This window comes from Eulemur rufifrons, chromosome 29, assembly GCF_041146395.1.
Source record: "Eulemur rufifrons isolate Redbay chromosome 29, OSU_ERuf_1, whole genome shotgun sequence".
NCBI classification, from domain to species: Eukaryota; Metazoa; Chordata; class Mammalia; order Primates; family Lemuridae; genus Eulemur; species Eulemur rufifrons.
The window spans coordinates 61,089,398-61,112,940 of record NC_091011.1 but is presented as its reverse complement, the minus strand read 5'-3'; the positions used below and the strand labels follow the sequence as shown (position 1 = coordinate 61,112,940).

Here is a 23,543-nt window from a genome sequence, read left to right as displayed (position 1 = left end):
AGATTGTTAGAATGTTTTGAAAAGAGACCTCGGCAAAACCACCTTGTCATCGTCTTGGCCAAGGTTAGAAAATGCTTTGGGAGTTCTTTTCCTTAACTTCAAACTCCTTTGGTCCCTCTTTGCTTTTTATCTTAATTCTAGCTCTCTGCTTCAACTTGATCTGAGTGAATTGGATCATCTTGTAAAACTAGGGTTACCCAATTTAGCAAATAAAAATATAAAAAGGCCTAGTTAAATTTCAGATAAACATTGACAGTTTTTTAGCATACATATGTCCTAAACATTGCATGGTTTGCCCAGAACTCTACTGGTTTTAGCACTGAAAGTTCTGCATTTGGGCATATGCCCTCGTCTCAGGCAAATGAGGACAGTCACCCTCTTTAGGCTGTAATATGTATTCTCAACATAAATCATACCCCCATCTTGAGGATTTATTACCCACTGAGAAATCCTATGGGAGAGAAACTTTTTAAATAACAGCTTTGTTGAGACATAATTCATATACCATAAAATACCTCTTAAAGTATACAATTTGGTGATTTGTAGTATATTTTATAGAGTTGTGCAACTATCACCACTATCTAATTTTAGGATATTTTCATCACCACAAAAACCCTTACCCCCTAGTAGTCACTTTCCCATTCTCCCCTCCCTGCAGGCCTTGGAAATCCCTAAATTACTTTCTGTCTCTATGTATTTGCATATTCTGGGCATTTTATATAAACGAGATCATATGCTATGTGGTAATTTGGGACTGGATTGTTTTAGTTAGCATAATGTTTTCAAGGTTTATCCATGTTGTAGCCTGTGTCAGACCTTCATTCCTTTTATTGCCAAATAGTATTTTATTGTATAAAAAATTGGAGATATGGCAGGTTTGGTTCCAGACCACTGTGACACACTGAATATCACAATAAAGCAAGTCACATGAATTTTTTTGTTTTCTAGTGCATATAAAAATTATGTTTACCCTGGACGGTAGTCTATTAAGTGTGCAATAGCATTGTGTCAAAAAATGTACATATCTTAATTAAAACTTCATTGCTAAAAATGCTAATGATCATCTGAGCCTTCAGCGAGTCTTAATCTTTTTGCTGATAGAGGGTCTTGCCTCAATGTTGATGGCTGATGACTGAACAGGGTGGTGGTTGCTGAAGATTGGGAGGAGGCTGTGGCAACTTATTAAAATAAGGTAACAATGAAGTTTGTCACATCAGTTGAGTCTTCCTCTCATAAAAGATTTCTCTGTAGCATGCGATGCTGTTTGATAGCATTTCACCCACTGTAGAATTTCTTTCAAAATTGGAGTCAATCCTTTCAAACCCTGATGCTGTTTTATCAATTAAGTTTATGTAATATTCTAAATCCTTTGTTGTCATTTCAACAATGTTCACAGCATTTTCACCAAGAGTAATTCCATAGCAAGAAAACACATTCTTTGCTCATCTATAAGAAGCAACTCCTTATCCATTCAAATGTTGTTATGAGATTGCAGCAATTCAGTCACATCTCCAGGCTCCACTTCTAATTCTAGTTCTCTTCGTATTTCCATCACATCTGTAGCTACTTCCTCTGCTGAAGTATTGAAGTCAAAACTCAAAGTCATCCAAGAGGGTTGGAGTCAACCAAATTCCTGTTAATGTTCATATTTTAGCCTCCTCCACGAATCACAAAAGTTCTTAATGGCATTTAGAATGCTGAATCCTTTCCAGTAGGTTTTCAATTGGGTTTGCCCAGATCTATCAGATGAATCACTATCTCTGGCATCTGTAGCCTTATGAAAAGTATTTCTTAAGCAGTAAGACTTGAAAGTTGAAATAACTCCTTGATCCACGGGCTGCAGAATGGATGTTGTGTCAGCAGGCCTGAAAACAACATTAATCTCCTCGTACATTTCCATCAGAGTTCTTGGGTGACTAGGTGCATCATCAATAAGCAGTAATATTTTGAAAGGAATCTTTTTTTCTGAGCAGTAGGTCTCAACAGTAGGCTTAAAATTGTAAGTAAATTATGCTGTAAACAGATGTGCTGTCACCCAGGCTTTGTTGTTCCATTTATAGAGCACAGGCAGAGTAGATTTAGCATAATTTTGAAGGGCCTTAGGATTTTTGGAATGGTCAATGTCCATTGGCTTCAACTTAAAGTCACCAGCTGCATTAGCCTCTAATAAGAGAGTCAGCCTGTCCTTTGAAGCTTTGAAGCCACTGACTTCTCCTTTCTTGCTATGAAAGTCCTAGACGGCATCTTCTTCCAACAGAAGGCTGTTATGTCTACATTGAAAATCTGTTGTTTAGTGTAACCACCTTCATCAGTTATGTTAGCTAGACCTTCTGGATAACTTGCTTTAGCTTCTATGTCTGCACTTGGTGCTTCACCTTGCACTTTTATGTTATGGAGATGGCTTCTTTCCTTAAACCCATGAAACCTTTGCTAGTTTCCAACTTTTCTTCTGCAGCTTCCACACCTCTCTCAGCCTTCATAGAACTGAAGAGAGTTAGGGCCTTGCTCTGAATGAGGCTTTGTCTTAAGGGAATGTTGTATCTGATTTGATCTTTGATCTAGACCACTAAAACTTTCTCCATATCAGCAATAAGGCTGTTCCACTTTGTTATTATTTGTGTGTTCACTGAGTAGCAGTTTTAATTTTCTTTAAGGACTTTTCCTGTGCATTCACAACGTGGCTAACTGTTTGGCAAAAGAAGCCTAGCTTTTGGCCTATCTCGGCTTTTGGCATGCCTTTCTACTCAGTTTAATCATTTCTAGCTTTTGTTTTAGAGGAGAGAGGTGCAACTATTTCTTTCACTTGAACACTTAGAGGCCATTGTAGGGTTATTAATTGGCCTAATTTCAAAATTGTTATGTCTGAGGGAATTGGGAGGCCCAAGGAGAGGGAGAGAGATGGGAGAATGGGCAGTGGGTGGAGCAGTCAGAACACATGCATTTATCGATTAAGTTTGTCATTTTATATAGGTACGGTTTGTGATGCCCCAAAACAATTACTAATTCAATAGTATCCTCAAAGATCACTGATGACAGAACACCATACCAGATATAATAAATATGAAAAGGTTTGAAATACTGTGAGAATTACCAAAATGTGAAAGAGACATAAAATGAGCATGTACTGTTGGAAAATGGTGCTGACAGGCTTGCTTGATGCAGGATTGCCATAAACTTTCAAATACAATATCTGCAAAGTGCAGCAAAGTGAAGCACAATAAAATGAGGTAAGTCTGTACCACATTTTGTTCATCTGTTCATCATTTGATAGACATTTGGGTTGTTTCCATCTTTGGGCTTTTACGAATAATGCCACTATAACATTCCTATTCAAGTTTTTGTGTGGACCTGTTTTCATTTCTCTTGGGTATATACATACCCAGGAGTGGAACTTCTGGGTCATATGGTAGCACTGTTTAGCTTTTTAAAGACATTCCAAACTGTTTTCCAAAGTATTCTCACCATCTTATATTCCCATCAGCAGTGTATGAGAGTTTCCATTTGTCCATAGCCTCACCAACACTTGTTATTGTCTATCTTTGATCACAGCCATCCTAGTGGGTAGGAAGTGGTCTCTCATTGTGGTTTTGATTTGTATTACCATAATGACTAAGGAGGCTGAGTATCTTTTCATGTGTTTATTGACCATCTGTATATCTTTTGTATATTATCTGGGAAAATGTCTATTTAAATTCTTTGCCCAATTTTTAATTGGTCATTTGTCTTTTTATTGTTAGATTTTAAGAATTCCCTACATATTCTGGACACAAGTCCCTTATCAGGTATATAATTTACAATTTGCAAATATTTTCTCCCATTCTGTGGGTTGTCTAAGAAACCTCTTCTGACCCACTATTCCTCAAATGTTATTTGACCCTGGAATTCTTCATTCCAATCATCTCTAGGTCAATCACTATTGAATTTATACTGTGTGCCAGGCATTGGGGTTCTAAGGATGAAGAGGATCCGCCAGGAGGAGCTGAAAGTCTGGTGTGGGGGAGAGAAAAGTGTGCAAACTAATGATTTTAAGAGGAGGGAGGAGGGAAAAGTTTTGTAAATACAGAGCGTGTCTTCATCTCTAGCAGTTGGTGCAGTGTGGGATACACAGTGTGGATCAATAAATATTAAAATAAAGATTGAATCAGTATCAGACTAAACTGGGAGTCCTCCTGCCTCTTAATTGTGGTGTGGATTCGTGATGTTTTTGTTTGTTTACCATGTACTTTAAAGAATTTTAAAGGGCTTGTTGAGCTCTGAAAAGTCTCCTTTGTCCGGTAGGAGCAACTAACATTTCCCCTGCCATTAAACATACCTAAGACTTTGAAGGTCTTGGTTTAGATGGAGCTGGATTATCTGGGATTATCTAGGAGGAATGTAACAAGCTATTATCAGTCAGGTAACATTTTACTATGAATTAGTTCACCCAGATGGGCTCCAGTGACCTGGCAGGACTCAGAACTAGTAAATTTGGAAAGACTCAAGTCAGGTATGAGCCCGGAAAGCTTGGATCTGTGGGATGGAGGGAAGGTGGCCGGAGGGTGTGAGGATTTGGAGGTGGGTGCAGGGAAGCATTGCCAAGAAGGTCAAAGAAAGGAACATGGAAGAACATCAAAGACAAATTTTGACTTCACCATTATGCCTGGGGCTTACCTCATTTATGGGGAATGAACATTTCACTTTATGAACAGAGGGGATAATTCATGTAAAGTTATGTTCTGCAAGAACCATCAAACTGCTGAGTCTTTATGTCGTGGGATTAGGGGTGATGAATGAGCCTGAATTAACAGGTATGTGTTGAGACTCTGAGAGCCTCTTGAAACCCAACTCATTGAACAAAAGAAAGAATTATTTTAATACCTTGGTGTAAAAAGGCTTTCGTTTAAGCATTAAAACCCTATCAGCAGAAAGACAGTCTTGAAAAATCTCTCCCATCTCTTTTTAGAGGAGTCAAATACGAATTAAAGCAAATAATTAGATTGCAGTTATGTGCAATTATGAATTGTGGTATTAAGAGGAAATGCTCTTCAGTACAATTAATTGATATCAATTGTGATTTGTCCAAATTAATTTAATATCCAGACTGAGGTTAATATTTTGAACATTCTAATAATGAAGAGAATTACAGAAATGAGATTAGAGCAACTGCCAGCTATATACAGATGACATTTCTTGGGAGTCTTACTATGTTTCTGGGCTCGCCTCCTGGTCACCCCAACAACAGTGTCCATGTCATCGAGGGGAGACCCCATGGGCCAGTTTTCATGAGAGGTCTCCAGATGCCTGCTTCACTCCTTGCCCTCTCCCCTCTGGCCCCTGCCCCTGCTATCTCCCCTATAAAGGCACAGACTGTACCATAACATTCTGAGGACAACCAAGACTAACTTTATAAAATGGGTGCAACTAACAATCTTGCCCCAGTCTTGCCTCCCATTCTGAGATTTTGCACTCTGCGAAGGCAAACATTGTGAGAAGGCAGTTTGTCGTTGGTACCTGAAATCCCTTGCAAATGTACAGAGAAAGAAAGAAAATGTGGGGGGTGGGTAGTATATAGCACATTCCTATGTTGTTAGAAGTCAGAGTTTAAAAAAATCAACGTACTGGTTTCAAGTTTTTTCTCTTAATAGGATCTTCTGCTACTGTTTTTCTTTTAAAATAATCTTACCAATAACGTATTTACTTGACACATACTCCTTTTAGGAAGATGAGTTGAAGATCAAATAAACCTGACAGAAATATTCATATACATACACACCTACTTTGCCTTCAGCCTGCATTGGCTGGGAAAAAGATTAAAACACCCTTGTTAAGTACAGTCATGCACCACATAACGACATTTCAGTTAATGGCAAACCACATATACTATGGTGGTCCCGTAAGATTATAATGGAGCTGAAAAATTACTATCTTCTAGTGACATCATAGCATCCTATTGTGGTAGTCATTGCATTAGTCACATGTTTGTGGTGATGCTGGTGTAAACAAACCTACTGCACTGCCAGGCATATGAAAGTATAAGATATAAAATTATGTGCAGTACATAATATTTGAGAATGATAATAAACAACCATGTTACTTGTTTATGTATTTACAACACTATATTTTTTATCATTAATTTACAGTGTACTCCTTCTACTTATATCTACAAAAAAGTTAACTGTAAAACAGCCTCAGGCAGGTCCTCTAGGACGTATTCCAGAAGAAGGCATTGTTATCACAGATGACAGCTCCTCGCCTGTTATTGCCCATGAAGACCTTCCAGTGGCACAAGATGTGGAGGTCGAAGACAGTGATACTGATGATCTTAACTATTTGCAGGCCTAGGCTAATGTGTGTGTTATATCTTAATTTTTGACAAAAAAATTTAAAAAGTAAAAAAAAGTTTTTAAATAGAAAAAAGCTTATATAACAAGGGTACAGAGAAAGAAAATATTTTTGTACAGGTGCATAATATGTTTGTGTTTTAAGCTAAGTTATTATAAGAGGTAAAAAGTTTATAAAGTAAAAAAGTTACAGTAAGCTAAAGTTATTTTATTATTGAAGAAAAACATTTTTTAATAAATTCAGTGGCCTAAGTGTGCAGTGTTTATAAAATCTACAGCAGTGTACAGCAATGTTCTAGGCCTTAATGCTCACTCGCTGACTCAGCCAGAGCAACGTCCAGTCCTGCAAGCTCCGTTCATGGTGAGTGCCCTATACAGGTGTGCCATTTTTTATCTTTTACACTGTATTTTTATGTACCTCCTCTTTGTTTAGATATGTTTAGATACACAAATATTTGCCATTGGTGTCACAATTGACTACAGTATTCAGGAAAGTAATATGTTGTACAGGTTTGTGGTCTGGGAGCAATAAAGATAGGATTGTGGGAAAAAGAAATGGTAGGGCTAAAACCAAGACTAAAAGTACGTTAAGGAAGGGACTAGACTTTCTTTTCCTGGAGACATACATCTGTCTGCATAAGGATGAGACCTGCTTAGCAAAATATGAGAGACTTCTTCTCTAGGGCTGCCTCCTCAGCCTCTTTCTGTGAACTGGGAACGACTGATTCCAGTTTTATGGAGTTCAGTGCCTGATTCTGCCAGGTGTGAAGCGGAGTGGGGAGCATGACAGAAGAGAGAGAAAATGGGCTTTGGAATAAGAGAATCGGGTTCGAATCCTGACACAGCCAGTGACTCCTCGTGCGAGGCCGAGCCAGTCACCTGATGTCTCTGAGCCTGTGTTCTCACCTTTCTCTACGATGAGGACAATAAATCCTACCCTGTAGGGTTATGTGAGAACTAAATGATGACAGTCAGTGGGGAGTGCCTGGCACACAGTAGGTATTCAGTAAATGACAGTTGCCTTTTCGGCTGCACCCTGCGTCCTGCTGGCAAGCCATCCTGAGACAGCTCAGGGTTTTTGCCACACAGACCCCAACTGGAGAGACAAGAACCCCAAAACACAGTACTTGTATTCTTTGATAAATTGCGCTGAAACAAACACAGAGGTTTTAACTGTGCTCCTGTTTGTAATTGGCCAGTGACCATACTTGTCATTAGATGCTCTTTAAAAGTGGAGGCAAGAGAGTCAATTGTGTCTGGCCAGAATGAAATCCAATACACCCATAAGTCTAAATGTCTCCATCAGAAGGTCAACCCTCTATCCATCATTTTTGCACTGTTCACTTTATAGGATTTTGAGATGAGAGATAAATCTAATGGAGGTCAAGGAAAACAAGAAAAAATAAGATCTGGAATCAATACCACAAAGTCATTGCTATTCTTAATTTCTCTTCGAGGTGGAGGTTAGGGCTGTATCACTAATTAGAAAAAGCTCATTAAGCTAAATATGAAGGGCAATTAGGAGAGCATCACCGCACCTCTTGTAACAGGGCTCTGCTGTCAACATCTGAGAGGGCGTAAGGTTGTTTACAGACACCCAGTTGCTCAGTTATACAACTTCTTCCCACACTACGTCCTGGGACTGTGTCAAACCACAAGGCTGAGCAGTCCCGCAGCTGGGATCTTGTGACACAGGCGGCTGGGGTGTCACAGGTTTACCTCTTCAACTTTCCTGTAAAATGAGTGTCAACGATCTGGCTCTACTTACTTCCCAGGTTGCTGGCAGGGCCAAGAGACTTACGGATAAAGCCCTGTGAAAAGCTGGTCCCAGGGTCCAGCAGGTCCTCATCTTTGCCCAGCTCTGAGCTTCGCAGGGGTGAGGGGCAGTTGGATCTGGTACCCAGTCAGGAGCTTGGGGCCCAGCAAGACCAGCAGCTCACACCCAGGCTGGCCCAGACCAGCCCTTCTCCAAATCACAGAGGTCAAGCATTAAGATCTTCTCTGCCTTGAGGGGTGCAGTGCTTGAGGTCAGAGAAAGCTGAGTTCAAATGCAACTCTATCAGTGTGGCCCTGGGCAACTGCTTATCATCTCAGAACCTCATTTTCTTATCTGAAAAACACACAGGAGATAACACCACCTATCCAGAAGGCAAGTGGTGAAGATTAGAGCTAGTATTTTAAAGTGCCTGGTGCCTGGAGGTGGTAATATGTAATAGCTCCTAAGATTAGTTCTTGCAAGTCCACTCTTGAAGTTCACTTTCAGCCCATTTCACCTGCTTACTTGTCAGACAGGCTCACTGGGCTATGATGTTCTCATCTGTAAAGTGGGGACAATATACTTATACCTGCTTCATAGGTTATTGTGAGAGTGAAATAAGATCATATAGGCAAAGCCTCTGGCATACAGCAAAATCACAATAACACAAAGGAACTGGGAATCTTTTAGCTATTATTGTTACCTTTTCTCCTAGTCCTCTCAAAGATTCGATTTTCATCCCCCTCTTACAGCCTGGAGATTTTCTGACATATACTAAACATATAGGGTATCAGTACTCATAGAGAAGCTCTGAGGATCCATTAATTTACAGAACCTAGCACAGTACTCAGGCCATAGTACATCCTCAATTCATGCTTACTGAAAGGAGCAATGTTGAAAGAAATTTGCTCTCAACTTCTTCTAATTACAAAACACACAAATTAGTTCTTACTAAGCAAGTGATTTAAAGATTCTCACATGTGCAATGGAATTTTTGGATACTTAGATTTTGCACATGCAATAATTCACTGAAATTAATGAAAGTGCCTGGAGGTTGATGGTTCTCAAATCGTACCACATAAGAGTTTCCTGGTTAACTAAAAAATTCCCAAAGAGTCAGAATCAGTAGATCTAAGCAGGGTGCACCACTAATGCATCTGCATTTTAAACCAATCCATCAGATGGTTCTGATAACCACTCTTTAGGGCAGCCTAAAGGCTTCCTTTGAGAAACTCTAGGGGTTGCCTAAAAATGTGATGGGTACTTGTCTAAGTGCAAGAATATCTTTGTTCTTTTACCTTTAGGTTTCCTTCTTTTTTCTACCATGGGTGAAAGAATAATGGGATTGAAATTAACTTCAATCATAGACTGGGAGATTCTGGGCCCAGGCAAGTTTTGGTATTGTACAAGCGTGGACACACTTAAAGGATTTCCCACAAAGATTTAGAGTTATTTGGACACTCGTTTGTCTGGAAAACATCCAGAAGGGCTATTCTTTTGGATTGTTAAGCTGGGAGCCTATCTGTTTCTCAGTCTGACATTTCAGGAAGACTGTATTTTCTCCTTCAGGATTAAAGAAAGAAATATTCTGCAACACCATTATAAATAATTCAAAACCCCAGAGAATTTAATGTGAACCATAAGAATGTGACCTGTAGTCACACTCCAAGTCCAAGAAGAATGTGTCCAGATCAGCGTTAAAAGTATATTACTAGGAGATAAATGGTACGCCCAGCAGTCTGCAGGGGAGATGTCCTGTGTGTGGATGGATTTACGATAGATTTTTCTATGAATTTAAACTCCACAATCTGGACTCTGTACACTTAACCTCTGGTCAAGGTCATCAGTCTGTTCCGTCATGACACCGTGCTGCATGGTATCACTCTCCCCTCCTCACTAATCTGTTGTTGTAAATGTTGTCTTGAAAGGGTTTTAAGATTCAATTATTAATCAGAACCAATTTAACAGGCTGTTGGTGCCAGGAATAAAATTTTTTTCAATTTGCAAAGCTGGGATAAGCTGATCAAGGAGAATGGTACAATTTCACAGGAAATACATTAAGCTTCCCACGCCTGTCTAAAGAGCTTACTGAGGTATGCAAAAGTGCAGAGAAAGGTGTGTTTGGGTGGATACATTAATAGTCAATGGAGAGTAATTATCAGGAATCCATAAACCATAGTCTCACTTTAAATAATGTTTTCTTGGCCTGAGAGGGAGAGCCAAGTTGCTGTACTCTCTTTTTAAAATCTCATTTAAAATGTAGCCCCCACACATTTTACTTAGACAAATGGTGCTAAGGAAATAATATTCTACACTTAATTGTGCTTTATTCCCATTTTTCATACCAAAGCTATGAGAAGCTACAAGCTCATTAATTGTCTTGTGAGGCGCCAGACTTCAGACAGGAGGGTGATAAATGACCTAAATCATGTGTGATATGCTGGAAGTATGGACAATCTGTGTTGTGCATACAGGAGGTTACCCTAAAAATGTGATATAGGAGACTAGAGTATGCCACCCCACACTATGCCTCTTTGGCATAAAGACAATTGTCAGCCGATTATTTTGGGAGAATGCAGACACAGAAGTTCTGAAAATAGGGTAGAAGTTTTGTAAGGGACATTTACATCTATAAAGGAAATCTCATTTGTGAGGTGTCTCTCTCCCTGTACCAGGTAGAGAAGGGGGACTCTAAATCACTAGAGACTTATCAACGGAGAAGACACTGACTAAAATCTACATAACAAACCTTACCCTTGGTTACCTGCTTTTTCTGGTCACCTCCCCACAGCTGGTCCCCCCAGTACCCTTCCTTCTTTGTGTCAGCTAAAGGTGGTATATGAGCTTGAATTCTCTTCTCTCTCCCTCTGTCTTTGCGAGGGGAGATCTGTCTTTTAATTACATTTTAGTTAATTAAGGTGGCATTCCCTGCCTGGCAGGATGCATGTGGTCTCAGCAGTCAATGCCGCCAGGCTCCTTGAGCTCCTGGGAGGAACGGGAGGTGTGAGGGGAGTGCTTTGTTGTGGCTCAGGGACAGCCCGCGGCACTGGTTCCTTCCGTCCTTCCTCGGACACCTGCAGTTTTCAGTTTAGTCGCTAGAGGTCTCAGCAGGACAACGGTTATCCAAGGAAGCGGCCAAGAAGGACCTGGAAGAATCCTGAAACCCGTCCCTGCTCCAAGCTGGTTGACTGTCTGTCATTCAGGGGGCTCTCTGGCAAAGGGAGAGGTAAGGTGACCGCCGCCTGCCTGCCCAGCGTGGTCAGCGGGACAACGGACCGGTCTTGTGTGGCTGCCCACGGATGCCACTGTCCTCTTCAGACAGTGCTGCAGTTGTCCCAGGAGAAGGAATGGTAACACCAGGGCAATGACGGCTGCCAAGAAGGAGCCTGTAGTCCCCTCCCATAATTTCCAACAGCCGTTCCCTCCAAATGACACGGTTGACTGGCATTTTTCAATCTTATGTGACGTGCCATGCAATCACAACTTCAAGAGTTTCTTGCACAAACCCTTTTAGCCAGGTTTGCTGCCTCTCAGCCCCTTTTCTGCCAAAATTCTGGAGCTGAAATTCTATTCCAGTGATACTTTCTGAGGCCACAGTTCTTTGCAGCACTATATTTTGTCCAGTAGCATTAGAACCTAGGAAGTACACGAGAAATTATCCACCTCTGTGGTCTCCCCATTCTGCCATATCCTCCCGTCCTGCTCCTCTACCCAACTTTGAATCAGTATCAGGTCCAGAGAAGCCTGCTGCAGACTGGATGGGCTATTTTGGACAAAGTTGCATTTTCAGACAAACTTGATATATAAAAACCCAAAGGAGCCAAAATGTTAAACAAAGTGATGATTCTTTGAGCTCTAAAAAAAGATTCATCATAAAAAATGACATGCATTTACCATGGAAAAAGAAAGCTGTGTGAAAATGACATTGCATATTTGGTTAATATCTGTATTTCCATAATTTTATGTAAATGAAGGGTGTGTCTCAAAACTAGGTTGAAAGCTGGCGTGTGTGGGTTTCTATTCTTGCCTTATTGGCTTTCCGACTGCCTCAGAGATTTCCCTAGCCTTGTTAACTTGGTTAGCAATACACTGAAAAGGACAAAATGTAACCTTGTTTACCTACTGGGTCTCCTTAAGTTCCAGAGCTCTAATCAGTGGTATCTAGGGAAGGAGAGAAGCAGATACCAGCCAGATAACCTCAAACTGCAGAAATCAGCCTATTTGCAATGACCAAACCTGGAGTTTGCCATATCTACTTGAACTTGATAGGTCCCTGTGCAGGGGGTGGGCTATGTGCTTCTCATCTGCACCTTCTCCTTCCTGCCCTTGTTTTCTTCAGAGTCTCCACAGAGACTCAGGCTCTTGCTCCTGGAGGCTGTTCCCGTTTGCACAGCATGACTAAGACTCTTTCCATAATCTATAGTGGAAAATGAACACTGCTGGGAGGAAACTGCATAAAAAACAGCCGGAGGTCAATGAGCAAACTTAAACATCATGTACTTTTTGAAATCAATTGTTTTCAAATTCATTTTACATATGAGGAGCCCGAGGTCCAGAGAGGCACAGTAACTTTCTCAAGCTCACCCAGATATTTAGTGGCAGACCCAGGGCTGGGACCTGGGGTCCTTTCTTGGGATGTAGGCTCCTTCACTTTCCTTTGCTCCTAAAAACCTCTCCTGGTGGTGTGTACAGGGCTCTCCTCCAGAGAGCAATGAGCTGGGATGCCACACCCATAAGCTGCTGTGATGGAAAGAGGGGGGCTGAGTTCTAATCCAGGCTCTGTCCCATCTCGGGCAAGTGATTTTCTCTGGAGCCCTCGGTCAACTCCTATGAATTAATGGACTCGGAGGGCAGGCTCCATCTTTAAGGACTCTTGCCCTCTAGAGTTCTGTGTCTAGACGGTGGGGTGGGGCCTCAGCACTGCGGGGGCTGGGCAGTGTTGAGTCGCATCTCATGAGAGCCCCTTCAATTTTAAATTCTTGTCATCTCTGATGACTAATTTGGAAACTTTCCTCCTAATTCCCATTCAACACACACTGGAAACTTCAATGAAATGGAGAACGAGGGGCAGTTCCAACCCTGAAATCACAGGGGGAAGGCTGTGCAGTAAGGCAGGATCGTATTTTATGTTCCAGGTATACTCTTAGGCACAAATACCTCCTTCCCAACTTATTTATTCTGTAAATCTAGCTTATCACATGGTGAAATCACTCAAATTAGAAATATAGTTTAAGAAGAATGGAGAAACACCAAAAGGAATTGTGTGCCTGCGTGCATACAGTACAATGAAGGGCCACTAGAGCTCATATGTGGCTTAAAACTCATTACTCTTTCTCCTTCACAGTCACGGTTTGTTCCACGTATGTGTGTGTGTCCATCATGTACATAGGTACAGAGAGAAAATAATACACGAGAAATTGGCCTTTTCCCTGCATGGCTCATTCTAGCCCTGTGCTTGGCACAGTGGCATTTGCTTCCACACAGAATCTGCTCCTAGGAGACTCGGGGAGCAATAATCCCTGCAAGGCTGGGGCCCCAGAGAACACCGCATCGCGGGGACCACGGCCTGCATGGAGATGCCCACGTACGTGGTTCCACACGTTGTAGTAGTACATTGCAGCGACAGCGTGGACACATGCCTAGAATCCTAAATGCTGACAATCTGAGGGCTGTTTGTCAGGGAACAATAACGAACGCATCCCCCAGGGCGCCCCAGCTCCGTCTCGGGGAGGTGCCAGACTGGCAGCTGCGAGTGCTCTGGCTCTTACCCCTGTGCCGGGGATTGAGGGGGAGAGAAGCACAAATATGAAATCAGGAACAAAGACTTAAGATCTACTGCTTAAAAGCGACGGTTCATGCGGCCCAAGCGCCAAGCGCCGAAAGCGGGAATCGCGGGAGAAGAGCGGAGAAAACATGCGGGAGCAGAAGGCGGAAGCGCACAAAACACAGCTGAACCCACAAGGAGCCATGCTCACACTTACATGGTGTGGTCTCACACTACCTTAGTTTGCCTTAAGCATTTCCATCATCTGAGAGTGTGGGAGGAAAAAACAGAATGGTTAAAGGTAAAATAAGTTAAGAGCTCACACTTTATTTTTAAAGATTAAAAATAGCAGTGTCATTACTGGTCACTCCATTCCTAGTGTGCAGAGAGACACGCTGGTGATTCATACTGAGGGAGAACACAGTCCCGAGGGCCACGTTGGCTGGGTTCACACCTTGGTACTGCCCCTTGCTAACTGCGTGACACTGGGCAAGTGTCTTATCTTTCTGTGCCTCAGTTTCCTCTTCTATAAGATGGGTCTAATAGTAGTACTTACCTCATAAGGTTGTGGTGAGAATGGAATGAGTGAGTACCTGTGAGATACTCATGACAACCCTATTCGGGACGAAGCATTATCCAAGAGTTAGACATCATTGTTGTTTTTGTTAGTTTTGTTTTTAGCTTCCTCAGGTAATACCACCCAGACTAGAGGAATAAAAATGTATAGGAAGCCAAAGACCCAGAGAGAATTTTAGATACTCCATAGGAAAAACAATCAGGAGAAAAAGACAAAGGTAAACATTCATGCATTGAGCAAGAAGAGTTCCATGTGTCACTGTAATTTTTTGAGGACATCATTTCGAATTCTGGATTATCCCAAAGCGATTCAGAGTTGCTTTTAAAGAACAATAAGTAAAAGTCAGTTGTACACGCAGAGATCAGTTAGAACTCTAGAGCCTGGTTCGTGTTGGGCAATTTGAGGTCACGTACACGTCCTCAGGTACTGCCTCTGGATGGTGTCATCTTGCACTTTCTCAACTGCTTTTATCTAGCACCTCACAGAGAATTGCCAGTGCACAGACAGGGCTTGGGGTGAGTACAAATGGTTTTTCAAGTCATTTAGGAAGACAGACTTCTCTCCTCCATTCTTTCCCAGAAAGCTTATTAGCTTTCACCTCACTTCGCAGGATATTGAGGTCAAACAGGAAAGAATGGGACACTTGGTGGTGGTGACACCTTAGCCTAGCAGGAACGTGTAAGCCAAATGCCCCATGGATGACCTGGGTGTGAGTCTGCCTTTGCTGACCACACTCTTGAGTCCCCAGTGGGTCAGTATCAGTGCCCAGTTAGTTCTTTACTTTCCCTCAAATTGAATCTCACTCTTCCCACCTGCCAGTGTGCATTTGCACACACAGATGGGCCTAATGAGATAGATCTTATTTAAAAACATGGAGCATTCCATGAAACTCAACTTAATGGGCTGTTTTCATCTCCTCCTTCTGTCCCATGGACACCCAATTCCTTCCCCTCCAACACCTCTTATCTGGTTTTACAGCCTCTCTTTCCTGCTTCCCTTTTGGCCCTCTTCTTACTTCTCTCTCTTGGTTGTAACCTAGGTTGTTTCTTACTCATCACTGGCCCAAGAAAGTTTTCAGGGTAGAAGATTTAGGGCTCTCCTCTAAGTTTCCTACTGTCCCTTCTCACCTTTTCAAAGGCATGAACGATTATGTTGGCTTTTGTTCAGGATGTGAGCATTTGGTTGAAGCGACTTGATTATTTAAAAGTTGGGTGCCAGAAATATCACTTGAAATGAAAAATGAAAAGCAACAGTGGAAGTTTTCAGCTGGTAGAATATGGAAGGGAAGAATGTTGAGGAACAGGTCAGAGTCCGTTCGGTAGCCTCGGCTAACGCACCTTTGCCAGAAAGGGCGAGTCACAGACTGCCTTTGGGGATGGTGGCAATGGTGCTCAGCTTCCATTGAGGGGCACTCTTCCACCAAGCAGGGTATGTGTGAGTGTGTGTGCACCTGTGGTCCCACACTGCTGTGCTCTGAGAAGGCCTCTGCTTGGAGCAGGGTTTTAACGTGGATCATTTTTTATATGTAAATGTACCCCCAAAGTTTAATTCCCCAGGTGAGTAGCTGCCAGTTGGGCTGCAGGCTCCTACAGTCTGGGCCTGGGTTTTTCTTTCTCGGGTAGCGTCTCACCAAGTCAAGTACAGCATGCCCAACACTGCGGGAGGGAGTTAGGGCTACCAGGGATCGAAGCTTCATTTGTCTGGCAGGGAAGTTGGCTTTTTAAAGACATAGTCTTAGATCTTTCCAATCACAGGTACTGTTTCAAGGACACAGATTATAGTGCTTGGGCTCTGGAACACAGAGAGACACCTTGATCTGTTCAACACCTTTTTGAAGGGATGCTATTATGTCATCAGAACGTTGCTCAGGCGGAAGTGCAAAGAGGAGAAAGAAGCAGAAGATACTTAGAGAAGCAAAGAGATTTTTGACCAGAAAAATAGGTCTAATGAATTGATGCTTGCAGAAATGGAGACATTTAAACAGAATTATTAAGCAGTTAGCCAGTTGTAACTAGGATAGGCAATACAAGAGGATTTCATTAGGAATCATTTCAAATAAGTCATTGACTTGCTTTGGAATTATTATCTTGCATTTGGTTCCACATCAAATGAAGAAGGTTGTTATTTTATTTATTTATTTTTTTGAGACAGGGTCTCACTCAGGCTAGAGTACAGTGGCATCATCGTAGCTCACTCACTGCAGCCTCAAACTCCTGGGGGGCTCAAGCGATCCTCCTGCCTCAGTCTCCTGAGTAGCTGGGACTACAGACACATGCCACCTCGCTCGGCTGGTTTTTCTATTTTTTGTAGAGATGGGGTCTCACTCTTGCTCAGGCTGGTCTCAAACTCCTGGCCTCAAACAATCCTCCTGCCTCAGCCTTCCAGAGCGCTAGGATTACAAGTGTGAGTGACCATGCATGGCTGATATTTTGACAGAAGAGATAGAGGCAGTTATGCTTTTCCTGTTGATATGCCAGAAGCAATGCCACATCTCCTGAAGTGTCAATGAGCTCAGCAGGCCTGCAGGACCACATCTGGAGGGCTGGAGCCCTTGATGCAGTGAAGACAGCTGTGGCATCATCGCCCTGCACAGTGTGGGTGTTACTGAATAGTTCAGTGGCAGTCACTTCTAAATTCTGCTCTGGGTCCCAAGGCCCAATCCCCTCCCAAAGCAGGCCAGATATATTCCCAGGTGTAAGCTGTCAGGCTAGGCGTCTGTGGGCAACCCATATAGGAAAAAGCCCCACCCCCCCATAAAAAGTTCTACCACTAGAGGAGCAGCTGATGCCTGAGTATTTTGGTATTCTAAAACTAACTCATCATAAGGACACATGTTGTTAAAAGATTGTGTGCATGTGTGTGTGTGTTTGGGAGGAAGTTGATCAGGACAGATATGTTGGTTATTGGTAGCTGGAAACAGTCAAGAAATTGATTTTAATCCTCCAGAAAACTGCACTCTAGGAGAGATAAAATATTCATGGTGGGGGAAGGCAGGGAGCACAGGGAGAGAGCAGGAGACAAGGAGGAGGATGAGTTTGACAAAGGGCAGGGGGTTTGACAGGGGGTGGCTCCCACTGGATCTGCACCATGATGGATGAAGCCTCACCTGCCTTCTTTTCTCTCTACTCTTGCTTTCTCCAGGGTCAGAGAGGGAGAAACTATTTGCCGTGAAATCTAATGATACAATGTTTGGGGGGGGGCGGGGGATGAGTACCACATCAATTAAGGGTAATTTCTTTTGAGGGAATATAAAATATCCTACTCACTTTCTTTTTGAATTAATAATGGGGAACATAAAACTCAAATTAATTGTCATGAAAATTATTTTAAAGATCCTTCCACTTTTATATTACAGCTAGTAAAAAGATGCAGTTGAGAGGAGAGGGGAGAGGTAGAGAGAGCCAACAGGCATGGAGATTCAGAGAAGAAGTAAAGAAGAGATAAAAATGCAGAAATCTGCACACAGAAAGACACGTGTGAGAAAGGAGACATGTGGTGGCTTAGGGACAGTGACCACAGGTAACCAAAGACATACACACACATACACAGCACATAATGCCTCGTAATACATATTGACTTCCATGAATTAGTACCATTGTTTGGCCTCATTCCATTTTCCAAAATTTCTTTTAAAACATTGTTTTATATTCATAAGAATAGGCACAAATGAAGATGTAATATCTCCATCCATGCCCCTAGGAGGGGGAAAATAAGTTGCGTTCAAGATAGGCTTTATGTAGAACGTGGACTGCAAGCCACTGAGGAAGGTTCTATCTTAGCTACATAGTCAGGGCTCAAGGCAAACCTCTTCTGGGTCCCTTTGACCCCTGAAAATGATCCCTTGGACCTTAGGAGTCATATTCGAATTAAGGCTGAGGCAATGGGGCATACTTTTTGTGCATCTTTCCATAAGCTGGGGGAGGATTTCTTAGAGAAAAGGAATAGCATTACCACTAACAAGAGGCAGCCACGGCCTGCTGGCTCCATGCACACGTGTGTGCAGCATGTTTCCCTCTTTGCTATGAGCCCAGACAGGCCTTCCGCCATCCCTGCTCATGCTGGGGAATTCTGACTGTTCGGAGGTCTCAGAAAATATAAGAATCACTCTTATCGTGGTGAATCAACTAACAGGCTGAGATTACATTAAATAAATTTATTTATAATGCTCAAAACATAAAAAGAGACATCCTTTATATTTCCATTTGATTTACTCAAACTGGAATGAACTGCTGTCTCACTTATTTAGAACATTAGAAAAACCACCAAAATGTCCCTCTGAGTACTTCTTTTATATCTGGGAGATTTTCAGTAAGCCCTGGGAGTTTGGGTTCTGTAGTGTAATTTCCCATTTCCTAGGTTGTAGTAGATAACAGGCAGAATGCTGAGTGTTGACTGATTTTTCCTTCAAATGCATCACCTCCTGGGCATTCGGTGCACAGTGGTAGAGGGTAGCAGCGAAAAGAACAGAAATGAAATAGTGTCCCAGTGAAAATAATTTTTTAATTGAGAGGCCTTTCAAGGAAGAAATATAAGATGGTACTACAATTTATTGTTAAAATAAAAGAGTTTAGAGCTAGATGTGACTTTGGTAATTAATTATCAAGCCAACTTGCTTCACTTTATAGATTAGAAAACAAAAACTCTCAGAGGACAAGTGACAGCCTGTTGAGGACAGTAGAGTTAGTGGTAGACTTCCTGACTCATGATCCACGATGACCCCACCATACTGCTTCCCATTTTCAACAGAAGAACAAAGTTTTCTAAGCAATGACATCCATTAAGTAATATAACATGAGTAATATGCCAACCTGCCCCCTCAGTTTAGAGAGGTTTAATCTCTTCATAAGCAAGCTAAGGGCAAAGTTAGGAAATTGCTTTAACTCCTCTAATAAAAGAAAAACCAAATGGCATGTGTGTCTCCATCTTTTCACTGCTCCCAAGTTTGAATAAATTACAGACCCCTTGAAGGTATCTTCTAAGGCCTCTGATAAATTTTCTCAGCCTGCATTTGGGAAACATTTACTTAAGAAAGCTAAAATCTTATTTTTTGAACATGACTTTTCAATTGAGAATTCTCACTGAAGAAAAGACAAGGTTTATCTTTATAATTGGCAAAAATGTAAACATTCTCATTGAACCCAAAGACACCCACCCTCCCAAGAGTACGTCCTTGCAATCAAATTCGAGAAACATTGCCCTAGCTCAGAAGTCATCTCTGCTCTCTTCTCTGGGTCCGTTAGTGAACTTCTTCCTCAGTGTATATCCCTCTCCACCTTTGCTCCTTCAGTAGCTACCTGTCTTGTAGTGAATGGATTTTTTTACTTGATATTTTTCCAGTGGATCCTATTTCCTGCATTCCTGTTACCTTGTCACCCTATCTCTCTCTTTCTCTGAATCCTGGGTCACATTGTGATTTTCATAATATTTGCCTTAGAAGAAAATTCAGCATAATGCTGCTTTTGTGAGTGATATTTTTAACAAAAATGCTAATTTTATAACAAGAGAGAGATTCAGGTTTTGAATCTGCCACATAGGCAGATACCCTCTGGATTTCAGGAATGAAGCACCGCCGGTTAAAGTGCACTTTAAACACCTCAGCTGGCCTTGAAGGTTAGCTAAGTTCCATGTTTTACAATCTCACCAATTTAACACTGCCATCCTGTCCTACCTCTGGGCTGACAAGTGGCTAAAAACACATTTAGATTTTCCTCTGAGGGGGAATTTCTCTCTCCTTGACAGTGTCACTCTGTTCCGCGTTGCAGACTGCTAGGAACTACCGGAGAGCTCCCCTAGGGAGTGTCTCTTCTCTGCCTACCGGCTTTCATCTACTCCTGGGCCAAAATCTTCTTTTCTTTAAGAATTCATTCCTTGGTGGAAATGTAAGCATGCTACAATTTCTTCTTGGCTCTTACAGTGTTGTTGATGTTCTCTTTTGGATATTATGGAAAGTGATTTTTAAAAAAATGGAACGAGTCCCAGTACTACATTATTTTGTTTAAAAAAAATGAAAATGAAAGGATGTTTCTCTATACTTGCACGTTCCAATGGTAGCTACTAGCCACATGTGGCTATTTAAATTCAAATTAATTAAAATGAAATACAATTAAAAAGTCAGTTCCTTCGTCTCACTAGACACATTTCAAGTGCTCAAAAGCCATGTGTCTAGTGTATAAAATTGGACAGAGCAGATATAGAACATTTCCATACTGTTTTGCAAGACAGTACTGCTTTATAACATTTATAGTGCTTTAATAAAATTTGAAAGCAAGCTATGTACTGTGCTCTACAAGTCAGATTCTGAAAAAGATACAATGAAACATAAACGTGTCAGTCAGCTACAGTCAAAACTCATCTGTAAAATGCAGAGGATAATTATTTAATAAACAATACAGTTGGAATTCTGGGTGTCTTTTTGTTCAAGTCAGCCACACAGAGCCTCATCAATTTAGATTCTAAGAAGATCAGACTTCATTTAAATGAATAGAACTGACACTAAAGTGGTGTTTTCCCAATGGAGACGTGTTTGTGGGGTCAGGAGTGGGGGTGGAAACGTATCAGACATAGCTGGGGACTTGTGCAGGACTGGCCATTCCTGCCCCACTCAGACAGGGAGGGCAGGTGCCACGCAAAGAACTTCTTTTGAAAAAGCTCTTCAGGTGGTTCCCATGTATCTTTCCCACCCTCATTCCTCTAGTTGAAAACCAAAACGATCGCTAAGTGCAAAATGGCAAGGACCATTTATGTAGGTTAAATACCTAAGTCCTTATATAGGTTAAGCTCTGATTGCTGGGGCTGGTCTTAGGGGCAATTGTGCACCAGGGTCTAAGCAGAGTGGGTATGCCTTCTGGTCAGCAAGGTTATATTGCTTCTCCAAAGCAGTGTGGGTACATACTGAAGGCAAGCTAGCATTAAACATTTATTTATTCAAGAGTCAATTATTGAGCCTCTAATGCCTAGTACTGTGATGTATGTTGTGGAATACGGTAAAATAAGTAAGCAGTGGCACTGGAACGTGGCAGCTAAGTCCCCGTATGGACTTTGGAATCAGGCTGAGTTTAAATTTGGTGCTTTGTAGCTGTGTGTCCTCAAGCAATTACCTAACCTCCCCAAGGCTCAGTTTCCTTCATTAAATTGGGGATGGTGCTAACACTTATTTCATGGGGTTATTGTGAGCATTGAGTGATGTAAGGTACACAGCAAACATTTGATAAAATTTAGTGACTACAGCATTATTAAAGAGTATGTAGTTTAGTGAGGAAGATAAACCCACCTGAGCTATACTCCTCACCGCAGAGCTGGCTGGTTCGACTGGTAATGAAACAGTGCTAAACGAGTCAAAGGTGTAGGTTTGGTCCCTCTGTGGTCCGTCAGCTCCGGGGCGTGCCTGATGCCCCTGCACTAAGCCCTGCCATGTCACAAATGCGGGCCAGTAGGAAATCAGGGTGATGGTACATGGCCAGTTGCATGTGAGAGCTAAGAATGATCCAAGATGAAGTCAAAAAGGGTTCTTTACTTTAGAAATGAGCAGACTAAGCTTCAGAGTTGAAGCATTTTGTCAAACTTTAGATAGAACCTGCTGGTGGCAGAGCCGAGGACAGATCCTGGGGTTCCCGATTACCTGCCCAGTGTTCATTGTGTACACTGAATGTTTGCTAATGGAACAGGAATCTGTTCTGGTAGTGAACAAAGTAGACAAAATTCCTGTTCTCCTGAAGTTTGTTTTCTAATGAAGGTAAACAGGCAAAAAAAAAAAAAAAAAAAAAATTTAAAAGGCAAGAAGAGAGTATAAAATGCTATGCAGAGAATTTAAACCAAGTAATATGCTAGACAGTGACCAAGGAGCTCCACTAGGCTGTAGGTTCAGGAAAGGCCTCTGAGGACCTGACATCGAAGCTGAAATGCGGAGAAACTAGCTGACAACAATCAGAGAGAAAGAATTCCAGGCAGAGGGAAGAGCAAGCGCAAAAATCTCAAGATGGGAATGAGGAACAGGAAGAAGGCAGTTTGACTGGTTGGTCGAGAGTGAGAGGGAGGGTGGAGAAGTGAAATATTGGGAAAGATGCTTATCTTACTATTATAGGGCTATGGGATTATTTTCAAACATATTTTTATTACCTTCAGAACCCAGACATTAGACTGGGTGCAATTTTCATCTGTCCTCAGAGGTAAATTTATTATTTTACTTTTTTTTAGAGCTAAGGTCTCACTCTGTCACCCAGGCTGGAATGCAGTGGCACAATCATAGCTCACTGTGGCCTTGGACTCCTGGCCTCAAGTGATCCTCCTGTCTCTGCCTCCCAGAGTGCTGGGATTACAGGCATGAGCCACTGTGCCCAGCCCTCAGAGGTGAACTGCCATGCGACAAGACACAGCTTCTAGGAGGGATTCTGTGCAGACTAACAGACTAGCACAGCCAGATGCTCTTGAGGTCCAGTTTGTTGTACATTCCAAAAAGTAACCTGGCTCATCACCGCTCGGCCAGGGTAAATCCTTCACTCGGGAATATCAATGATTAGGACAGCACAATGACCTCGTAAAAGACCAGAGTGCCAGAACGTAGGTTAGGACCCAATCTTCGTGTTCACCACGGCCCTGATACGCTCTTTCTTGCACTGCAATTCTCAAGGCAGATGGTCAACCCTTGCTTCCATCACTGCTCTCATCTTGTCACTTCCTAAAAGCACTAATGGTGAAAGAACTGCAGGCTTTTCAGATTAGAGTGTGATGCTCGTTTGAGCACCTCCTCCTGTGTGGCTGTGTGGGATAGCTTCTTTCAACCACAGTAAGCACCTCACCATATGGGGCCAGCACGGCCAGTGACAGCACAAGAGAGAGACAAGATGGCACTTTTAAACACTTAAATCAGTGAGCACCTTTGAACACTTACATCAGACATGTCACTCCCTGTTCACAGACTTCCAGTGGCTCCCACCACCGTTAGAGTAAAACCCCAGCTCCTTTCCCTGGCATCAACGTCCTGCAGGACCTGATTCTGGTCTGCCTCTCCATCTTCACTTCCCCACCCTGCCTCCCACTCACGACCAACCAGTCAAACTGCCTTCCTCCTGTTCCTCATTCCCATCTTAGGATCTTTGCGCTTGCTCTTCCCTCTGCCTGGAATTCTTT

General features: G+C 42.2%; 1 protein-coding gene across 2 annotated transcripts in view; it reads right to left on the bottom strand.

Moving 5' to 3' along the window:
• LHFPL3 (LHFPL tetraspan subfamily member 3) overlaps positions 1-23,543 on the bottom strand; it is a 474,391-nt gene that overhangs the window by 19,313 nt on the left and 431,535 nt on the right. The window contains exon 3 of one of the 2 annotated variants that reach the window (XM_069462293.1): positions 14,058-14,105. The exons of the other annotated variant lie outside the window; for it this stretch is intronic. Within the exon in view, the coding sequence (XP_069318394.1) occupies positions 14,089-14,105 (17 nt within the window). The 3' untranslated portion in view covers positions 14,058-14,088. The remainder of the gene's footprint in view (positions 1-14,057; positions 14,106-23,543) is intronic. 2 annotated transcript variants of the gene reach the window in all.